The 11,220-nt window shown below is 29.6% G+C and overlaps 2 protein-coding genes across 3 annotated transcripts in view; one reads left to right on the top strand and one right to left on the bottom strand.

Annotated features, from left to right (window-relative positions):
• LOC107454778 (clavesin-2) overlaps positions 1-11,220 on the bottom strand; it is a 356,878-nt gene that overhangs the window by 141,695 nt on the left and 203,963 nt on the right. The window lies entirely within an intron of this gene.
• Positions 1-11,220, top strand: part of LOC107454782 (alpha-tocopherol transfer protein-like) — a 22,246-nt gene that overhangs the window by 7,830 nt on the left and 3,196 nt on the right. For both annotated transcript variants that reach the window (XM_043053084.2, XM_043053086.2), the window contains exons 3-6: positions 2,676-2,921; positions 3,632-3,822; positions 6,745-6,855; positions 10,262-10,366. In XM_043053084.2, the coding sequence (XP_042909018.1) occupies positions 2,676-2,921; positions 3,632-3,822; positions 6,745-6,855; positions 10,262-10,366 (653 nt within the window). The remainder of the gene's footprint in view (positions 1-2,675; positions 2,922-3,631; positions 3,823-6,744; positions 6,856-10,261; positions 10,367-11,220) is intronic.

The following is an 11,220-nucleotide window of genomic DNA, read 5'->3' as shown; positions in this document are numbered from 1 at the left end:
GTTCGATGACGTATACTATCAAACTCACAAATGGACCAATCAGAGGTTAGCGCTGATTTCCAGCTGACGGCGTCTTGTCCTAAGAAACCAGGCCTTTACGTAAAACTACGTTTTTATTTTTATCTAAATGACACAATTTGTAACTTGATTTGTTTTAAAAATTGTTTAATTATTGTCAATTGCTCTAATTAAGGAAAAAATTTTGCATTTTTGGTAATTTTGCAAAGTTGATTCAAATCTTGATTTCATAATTTAAGTTTCTCTTTTCTAAACTTTGATTTCCAGTGGTTTCTAGTGAAAATGATGCAGTGGCTGAGTTTTAAGTATGAACTATTAATTTCATATACTCGTTAAAGAACTGTTTAGAACTTTGCACTAACACAATGACCTGAACTTGAACAAGCGAATCGCTATTTGCAACCATAGAGAAGTGTATAAAGAGCTTCCATTTAAACGCTAGATCATCAAAAAAAGTGACTTATATTTGTTTCAAAGAGTGGCTTGATGGCAATAATATCTACTTCAAACTTATACAGAAATATGTACATATATAATATATATCAATCATATATATATATATATATATATATATATAGCATAATAAATAAATATAAAGAAAGAAGAGAAACAGCAATTCATGCTGTTTTGCACAGATTTTTTTCTCTTTTTTTTTCTGAAATAAATATTAGTTTTCAAAAATCATTAAAATTGTAATCATTAAATATCAACCTTAATAATTATAAACTTCTTTAAGTTATCCAGTATAATATTACCTTGAGCACATCCATCCATTTTCGGGCCAATCCTTGGTAACTAACAAAGCAAACGAGATTCAGTACATCAGTAAGAACGCGCTATAAAACAAAAACCACTTTTTACGATTTTGACTCGTGTTGCTTTTCTGTTTTCATATTTTGTAATCTGGCGATCTTATTACGAAAATATTTTAAATCATTTTTGAAATTTTACCGGTACATACAAATTCATTTGAATTGGCTACTCGCTTTATAGATTTCGTTTCATGTTTTGCTTTATCTGTATTGATACAATATTAGAAAGCATTCCTTTTTGCGGATATAATCGTGTGAGATGATGAAGAGATTCTTTTTTTCTCGGTTTTTTATTGAATTTTCTTAATTTTATTTATTTATTTATTTTTTTGTTTTTATAATTTTTTTTTCTCTCTTCATGATTCTGTAACATTTTCCATGTTTTCTATACATTTTGAAAATGAGTAAATAAATAAGAAGTTTTTTCTTCTATATGTCTATAATGTGTTATGTTAATAAATCTATATCGTTGTAGAAATTAGTCGTAGAATTAAAAAACAGAATACTGCGTTAACTATGAATTTTTACATACGTTTAAATTTAAAATATTTATAATTATGCTTCAAAAGTTCAATTTATTATTTTTTTGCATCATCTTATCTATTGATGAATAATTTCTGAAATCTTGAGTTCATAATTTGTATATAACTACAAAAAAGTTAAGAAAATAATAGTTTATAGAATGCGGGTATAATTACTAATTATCGTTTATTATTTCTAACAATCGGAATATTCTAGAAATGAGTGTTTATTTCCAGATATACCCTACATTGATGCTTTTTAAGGTTAAGTTCCATTACCGGAATACATTTGTTTCGTGAACTCTGCACTGATGATTTTCAGATAAATTGAGTCATTGTCCTCTGTATACATTTGACCGGTATACCCTACACTGAATTTTCTACGGTCAAGTTCCTGTGCTCGGTACAAGATTACCTGGTATATCTTACACTCATGTCTTTTCATTAAGATTTAGTTTTTAAAAAAAAACCAAAATATTAAAAAAATCAAAACTATCAACTAAAAAAAGTATTTGAACAACAAATGAACCTCACATAAAAATAATGAGTAATTGCTTCCAATGTAAACAAGCAACTGACACTGTTAAATTGCTAGCGGAAGTCGCTGGAAATTACCATAACGCATGCGTTGCTGTTTTTTGAAAAAGTTCATAAGTTGGCACCAGAAAGTTAACATGTGAAAAAAGTACACTAGAAAATATGCAAGTTTTGGGGTAAAAATGCCAAGCTAGCACTCAAAATATTAAAACAGATAGCTAATTGTATCGCTTTTCGTTCCAACTCTAGTATCTCGTATATCTCATTATTATTTACAACTATAACATCTGGAAATAAATTATTCCATTTTTTTAATTTTGAGGCAAAAACATTAATAATATAAATCTTATATTTTGAACAAAAACCATGTATTTTTTTTTCCGACTATGAAAACAACTTAGCTATGCGCTAACTTCCTGCTTTGAAATGATTCTTTTTACAACGCTCCAAAGTGTTGCACAAACTTTAGAGACGAATGGGTTTAAAGTAGAAAGCTTATTTCCAAAGTTGCTTTAACAATGCTAAAGAAATGTACAGTGAACATATGTTCATCATTAAAAAAAACCCATAAATTTCAAAAACAGTAGAAATTGCTCGATTCTTCTATAATCTTCCATAATTTAAAACTGAGTTAGAGAGCCAACTCCAACTTACTTCTGGTGCAACAGCTGAAATGATAAATGGATATTATTCTGGCTGATTTTCAATTTAATGTCTCGTGATTTTTTTAACGATGCATAATATAATTTCTAGCTTTATTGCATTTTGCAAAAATGTCATATTGCAGAAGAAAGAAACCTGGCTATTTGGACTGATGACTCTCACTTGTTGCAGTTCCTACGAGCAAGAAAATTTGATCCCGAAAGAGCTATGGAACTCGTTCGCAATTTATATGCAATGTTTAAGGATAATCCTGATATATATCCTATGCTCCTTGACACAAGTATAGCAAATACTGTTTGTGGGACAAATGTTGGAGGTGCTTTTCCCTATAGACATAAGGATGGGGGTGTCGTCATTTTCATGAGAGCTGGTAAGTGGAAGCAATTATTGTCATCTAGAAATTTTCCGATGTTTAACCCTCTATAAGTCCCTTCATTCCAATTGTGTGGAGTTAAAATATTTTTAGTATTTATTTTTAGAACTTATTTAGATTATTAGCAAAGTTTGATTTAATTTTCAAGACCTGTTTTTTTTAAAGGAAGGTAGGATGCATTTCAAAAATTTCACCAATGTAAGGAATCAGCCATCAACTTGAACTCAAGAATGACTGAAATTATAAATCTAAATAAATTTGATCAGAAGTGACGAATGCACCAAATAAAATAGTCCCTTAAAGTTCCCTTCTTTTCTCAATATCACACTCTAAAATTTACTGTCAGTCACATTTATCTGAACAAAGCCCTCACATTGATATTATTATTATTTTTTATTGTAATTCATGAAGTAATTAGCTTATGGTCATGCAAATCACAGATAAAAATTAGTTTACCATACATATTTAAATATAACTGAATATGGAAGAAAACATAATAAGATTATAAAGGGTTACCATGCTTAAAACAAACGTAATCTCTGGAGATCCTCCCTGGTCTCATTTCCGCACTCAAAGAAAGTACATGTAGTATTTCGTAGAATTCAGTATTTTGTTGTTAAAGTACAATGCAAAACTTTTTTTTATGACATTTCATAACAGTTTGCATATTTATGTGCTCATTGTAACTTCACGTGTCCTCTCTGCAGCCAATTGGGATCCTGATCAAATTCCAATCCAGCTAGCTGTCTTATCTTTGACAGCTCTGTTGCTATCTCTTTTAGAAGATCCAGCTACTCAAGTTTGCGGAGTTCACGTTGTATATGGTGGTGAATATAAGCTGAGTCATCTACGTGTGATCAGTGTGAGATACATAAGGTTGATCTCAAGAATAATTAGAGTAAGTAGGATCATCTCTCTATAAAGAGCGCGTGCCATAATCATCGCGTATAAACATACATTGAGTAAAAGAGAAAAAAAATGCTTAGCAATTTTCAAATGTCTCGAAATATCATACGTCGAATCGAAAAATAAAATTGGATATATTCAATATTTTTGAAAAGCTATATAATGATACAAAACTTGATCAGGGAGGAAACAACCTTAAAATCTTTAATACAAGAAATCTGAAGTATGATTCCATTTCAGATTCGGATTCCAGAGAAAAATGTAACTCTATTTGAGTTACAGGTTTAAGCATTTTGGCACACAGATGGTGCTATAACCAAAAAAAGAGATTTAGAAGGGTACAAAGGTGGGTAAAATGGTGGTAATTTGAGACCAATTAGATGGAAAATAAAATTAAAGATGCTTCAGTAATTTTTCCAAAAAAATCGATTCATTCTACTTCAAAATATCTATTTTTATCATCTTAATATGATGAGATTAAAATACATAGAACAAAATTATTTCGTTATTTCTTTCAAAAAGAAAGAAAAAAATCTACACATAATTGTTTTTAGAGCGTCTATTTTTATTTTATTTATCTGATGGATCACGAGATTCACCGTTTTAAACAGTTTGTACCCTATTCATCTTTTATTCGTGGGTTCAGTGTGAGACATATAATGTTGTACTCAAAAATACGCAGCGTAACTAGGGGGTTATAGACACGTTTTTTCTCGGTAAAAAATGTTCTAAAATCTATAATATCGATATTTTTGACTTATCATGGTAGTGATAGTAAACTAATATTCTCACCTTATATTCTAAATATCATAAAAATAAGCAAAAGATAAGAACGAAAATACCGTTACTCGATAAATACCGACACTAGATAAATACGGAAAAATACCTATTCTCAATGAATACCGAATAGTGCGCATAATAGATAAATACTGACTATATCGTGAGCCAAAAAGTAAAACCAATATCCTTTTGAAGAAAGAAGAAACCCTTTCTTCACCTACGAGCTCATCTCGTACATGTTAAACCACTGGGAGGGTGGTACCTCCCCCCCAGTAGTTAGAGAGTCATATTCCTATCCGGAGGGACCAGGGTTCGATCCTCGACTCAGCTAAGACCCACCGAGTGCTCGTAAAATCTGTGGAATCGAAAATCCTGTGGTTGGTCGCTGAGCAGTACCATGGGTACAAGGATTTGGAGAAAATTTCCTTCCATTTAAGATCTATGTCTAAATTGAGAAAGGGGCTTTACAGATGAAATCCTCTCTGCGGGGGATCAAAAATTTGATTGAATGTCTTTCGGATAATCTTCAGGGATGAGTCCCAAACGGTCACCAATGGCCATTGTGCAGCTCCAGGGCGATTTAAAAAAAGTTCCTTCTTACCTACTATCTTTCACAGTTGAAGGACATCAGTGACATAGCTACTTTACTTGTCAATATTTCTTTCATAATATTTAGAATGAAACAAAGAAATCAATCGTTTCCGTATCATAATTACCAGATAAGGACATAATTACGAATCGGGCTACTTTAAAATATCCTCACTACTAATATTCTGATAGGGACTACTCGTTAATTTTAAACTATTCTTTCTCCAAATCTTAAAAATAATATATATTATTTTAAAAAATAATTTATATAGTTACAAAACATTATTTTCCTTCCTATTTATGTGTTTATTTACTATTATTATTTATTTAAACTGAATTTTTCTTCGTCTTTCTCGATATAGATCAGTAATCAAGATAAATCCGGAAAAAAAATTATTTTAAGGTATAGAAATATGCAGTTTTATTTATATAAAAACACGGAAACCATGTTTTAGCTATCTCTCAATTTACATATTGTTAATCTTTCATACTGAAATACAAATTACAAATATACAACAATTTGTTTTGACGTAGCATTTTATAAAAAAGTGCTAAAACATATATGATTAAACTAATCAGATATTTTCTACTGTTGACTACTACTTTATATTAAAAATATTTCAGGCACCTAATTTCAGATCAAAATATATATACAGAGTTTGATTAAATTAATCAGAATACTTCTCTTCTAACTTCATGTAAACATTTCTTTTATTAGCATCAAGTGTCAGAAAAGATTTTAAATGGTGAAATTGCTGTCACAATTTTAAAAACAATGTTTGAAGCTTTTTAAACGTATAGCATTTTTGCCCATGCAAAGTTTGTATAGACCGAAAAGAGTGTTGAAAATTAACTTCTATCTAGCTTTCATATCATCACTTTCGAAATCATTCTACATAAAATAAGCATAAGAAGTTTAAAACTGATTTCCTTTTTAATATCATTATAATTAAAAAAGTATTCTCATATATATGTTGCAACCTTATAGAAAGAAACTAACCCACTGGGTCATATTTTTCCTCTATGAGTCAAATCAGATCCTATGAAACAGAGATTTAACCACGGCTGATACTGAGAAACAAGTATAAATCTAATTCTACTGATTTCAAAATTGCTGGCAGTATTAAAGCTATAAAAAGCTATTAATTTCCGACTCTCATTTCAGTCGATCTGAACTTTGTGAGAGTAAGAATGCAGGGATGCCAACTACAACGCTTTTTACAAAATATTTTATAGAATGGTTGAAAATAAAGAACTAAAGTTTTTAAGGTAATTTTGCCAACCTATACAAGTGGGGTTTTACATGAACTTTTGAATCATTTTCATATAGTGGAATAGAAAATAAATCAAATTTACAAAATAAAGAGTCCTACATCAAGTTGAAGTAGGAAAAAGTTTGTCTCGTTAAGTTGGCGATGAATCAAAAAACGTGTAATTCTAAATTTTTTAAATGACCTCGTATTCTAACTTGAAGAAGTATTCAGTTATCTCATGTCATTTTAAAAGCTTTCATTACTTGTAAGAAAATGTGCATTTTTACTTATAGAATACTATGCCCATTCGATTCAATGCTATTCATATAGTCAATGAATCACCTATCTTAAGATATGTTTTCAACATTTTCAAGATCTTCTTGTCTGAAAAAATAATGACTAGGGTAAGGCTTTAATTCTTTTTTATGTAAGCTATATTTTGAGGAACTTGAATTTGTTTTCTTCTAAATTATGCTTGCTTCATAATTTTCCAAGCAGTAGTATCGTATTTAAAGCAAACTGTTGGCGTATTATGTAAGTATATTTAGGGATATTGCTAATGAATGAACTAATATATAGTAGTGTAATAAAAGCCTAGTTTTTAATTAAGAAAAGCTGTACTGAAACCTTCAATACCATTTAATTTTCTGGTTTTAAATTTAAACTAAGGTCTGAAATAATGCAGGTATGTAATTTCAATATATTTTCTGCCAAATGACGTTGAATATACTATTTATAAAATCACTGCTTCTTTAAATTTACTACAAATTGAGTATCAGTGAAACAATTAATTTATTTATAATTATATAAAATTTTTCGTTGACTATCACTTTTATACTTTATACGTTATATTTGCTGGATAATTTTAAATATCTCAGTTTGGACCGAATACCTGAAGTTTGTCGCCTCTCCTGAGTTGAGGTTCTTCCCTGATCTTGAATTTACTTAAAAGAGTCAGAAGATAAAAACTATTTTGTAAGGAAAATTTGCCATAGACCTATATGGTAACCTACAGCAACCATTGAAACTTACATGGCAAGATACCTAAGGCCTATAGTAGCCATAGAAATTTGTGGGGTATTTATATTTCAAGACACCATACGCCCATGGTTACCATAAAAATTTGTATGATATTCCTATGGCAAGCCAATTCTAGCTATTTTGCCAGCTATTTTGTAAGGAAAATTTGCCATAGACCTATATGGTAACCTGCAGCAACCATTGAAACTTATATGGCAAGATACCTTAAGCCTATAGTAGCCATAGAAATTTGTGGGGCATTTATATTTCAAGACACCATACGCCCATATGGTTACCATAAAAATTTGTATGATATTCCTATGGTATGACATCATAGGCCCATGGTAACCATAGAAATTGTATGGTGTTATATGGTAGGACACCATAGCCTAATGGTACGATTAAAGGGAAGTACTATAAGCATATAACAAACTAATAGAAATACAGTCTCATACAGACATATGTGTCATTCATATGGGAGAATGAACATGGTTGGTGAAGGAAGCTGGCGTGTTTTATTGGAACTCCGACGATCCGTTTCAATTTTGCATTAATTAAGCTAATCAATGGAAAACAATATTACCTTTTTAATAAAGTTTGTCCTCCTAATAGAAATTGATAGTTGTTTAAATTTATTTTCGACGGAAAAACAGCATTTCTACTTTAAAAATTTCCATTATTTCCTATGTATACTTATGGCAAAAATTTACATGCGTTTATGGCAAAGGACGTGGCAAAATTTATTATATGCAAAACGCCATATAAAAACCCTATGGTAATTTATTATGGCAAACCTATGGCATATTTTTCTATAGGTAATGTACAAAAGTACAATTTTTACCACGTTTATATAAACTTGCCTTCGTGTATTTCTTTCCGGGTGGAATTTTGTAATCGATTTTAAATTAACTTCCCGACTGGCTACAAACTTCAAATTTGGCACATAGTTCAGAATTGGATGACAATGCATGAAAATGAAGAGAAAAAAGACATACAAAGTAAAATAAAATTAAAATTTGAAAAAATATATTATTTTCGAGATTGTCTTTTGTTGTCGATTCCATTGTTTCAAATTAGCATTACATGTCAGGTGAAAAGATTTTCATTGTCGGAGTATTTTTATTGGCTGAAAAATCACGTGGTCCAGTTTTTCCTCATTCATTTCCAGATCGTTTTGGTAGTCATCAGCATAAAACTAATGAAAGTCGTAAAGGTATTGTTTTTCTATAAAGATTTTTGTATCCCTAATTTAAAATGAAAGTTCTATTATTTTAGTAGTGGTCTTGTAGTAGTCTTGACTACTCTTGACTAAGAAAAATAATCTAAATAAAAATATATATTTTTAAAAACCACGTTTTTTGTAGTGAAGAATAATAATTGAAAAGTAATAATTTTTAAAAAATATAAAATAAAAATTAAAAAAATTATAATTTAAAATAAAAAAATTCAAAATAAAAAATAATATTTTTAAAAACCACGTTTTTGTAGTGGAGAATAATAATTAAAAAAAATTTGAAAAACGAAAAACGTTGGGCGCATGAAATACATAACAGTACATATACACATTTTCTAACTCATACACATGCACAGCCACATATACACAAACATATTCCACATCAACATTCAGATACAATTACAATTACAGATATACATACACATATTCTCAAGAGCACACATACACGCACTAATATAACATTACTGTTATGTATTTCATGCGCCCCACGTTTTTCGTTTTTCAAATTTTTTTTTAATTGTTATTCTCCCCTACAAAAACGTGGTTTTTAAAAATATTATTTTTTATTTTGAATTTTTTATTTTTTATTTGGTAATATTTCTATCTAGATCAAGAAAAAAAACATTGCATCTTTTGAATTTATTTTTGATTCAGCGAAAAAAAATTAGACAAATTAATAGCTCCTAGCCTACATTCCAAAGATTATTATCTTTCCCCCTTTTGACTTCCCGTTCAAATAAAAAAAAAACGCGTTCAGGTCAGCTCGGGTGAAAGGATGAACTCCCAGTATCCATATTTATAATAAGTACAAACTTTTAAAACAATTCTCTTTCCTTTTCATTTTCGCATTGAGCACATCGAGGCACTACAAATAGCCTATATAGCACTACTGTACAAACGGTAAACCTTCATATTCTATTCTACCGCATTCCAACTCTAGCTAGTACACAAAATAGTAATGTTTAATGTTTTTCCCTGTGTAAAGACACTATATGAACATTATTGTAGAGAAACACTAATAAATCGGTTTTATCTAATCCTAATTTCAAAAAGACTCGAGATTTTCAAAAAATAAAAATTAATTTTTCTTATTGTTTCTTATTTTATTCTAGGAAAAATAAACTTCATTTTTATTGATTTAACCGCCTCCACATATGAATACTTCAATCTGGATGCATAAGTATATTGTTGCTGTAGATGCATGATAATCGTACGGTGGAGTTTTTAAGGTCCAGCAAAAAATAACAATTGCAATTGATTAATTGCAATTGATTTCTTAGTTTTATTTTATGAAAAAACTATTCTTAAAAACAAAAGTTGGCTTAGATTGTGATTCAATCATTGGGCTAGGGATTGCTTTTCAAATTTCGGACGAAACATTCAAATTTGTGATTCAAAGCTTCTTCTATAGTTTTGGTAGTTTATTTAAATCTCTTATTCCTAAAGATTTTTTATTTATTTTACTTATACTTTTCAGTATATTGAAAGTAATGGCATATTTTATTATAAAAATAAGCTATATTAACGTCCGTCTAAATTCTTTTATTTATTTATAGATCCACTTCCATGGGAACAATATGAACCAATTACATGAATACATACCTAAAGAAATTCTACCTCCTGAATATGGTGGCAATAATATAAATTACTCTGCAAGTGAGGTTTGTAAAAAGGAGATTAATCCATTCGTCAAAAAATACAGTGAAATGCTTCAGAGGGGTTATTTTTGATATAGTAATGAAAATGTTTGCATATAATATTGATATTTTTGGTAATATATATATATATATATAATGAACATATAGAAACCCCGAAAAAAACCAGTGGGATATCGGAAAAAAAATTGAATTGAATGTTCCGAACTCTAAATATCACTACTTAATGTCACCAAAGATATCAAAAGACACATCTCTAGTGATATTTACAAAATGCTTTGACAGAAGCCTATTGAAAAAAATAAAAGACTAAAGACAGTTAAACAAAGCCTTACAGTAGAGAAAATATTTATGTATTCCCTCTGTGATGAAAAGATGGAATTGCTCGTTCAAAATCGGTCATGAAATTTTCAAGACTGCTGAACAGTTTTATAATTAATTGCAAAAAAAATATGATTATTATGCGTGTGACTGTTATTGTTAATAAAAAATTGTAATGAATATAATTGGTGTACTAAATAAAATAGTCAACTTCCAGGATAAAATTTGATCCTCCGAATGATCGGATTTTCACAGAATAGGAGTCAATCGTAATATTTAGAGAGCCTAACCTTATTTATTTAGTACCAATGATATGTTAAGCTATGAAATCACACAGAAAAATATTATTTCTCTGAATAAAAATGCACTTTTTAGTCGTATTTGTCTGGAACTTCAAAGCATGTGGGGTGGCTGCAATAGGTTCAGAAGGAAATTTGTTAAATGTTTGAGTTCCATAATGTTAATTACATTATCTGGGAATATTGCCATATTAAGGAATACACACACGCACGCACACACGCACACACACACAGACACAC

Source organism: Parasteatoda tepidariorum, chromosome 9 (genome assembly GCF_043381705.1).
Source record: "Parasteatoda tepidariorum isolate YZ-2023 chromosome 9, CAS_Ptep_4.0, whole genome shotgun sequence".
In the NCBI taxonomy this organism is placed as follows: Eukaryota; Metazoa; Arthropoda; class Arachnida; order Araneae; family Theridiidae; genus Parasteatoda; species Parasteatoda tepidariorum.
The sequence above is the reverse complement of the archived record's forward strand: the minus strand, read 5'-3'. Positions and strand labels throughout refer to the sequence as shown.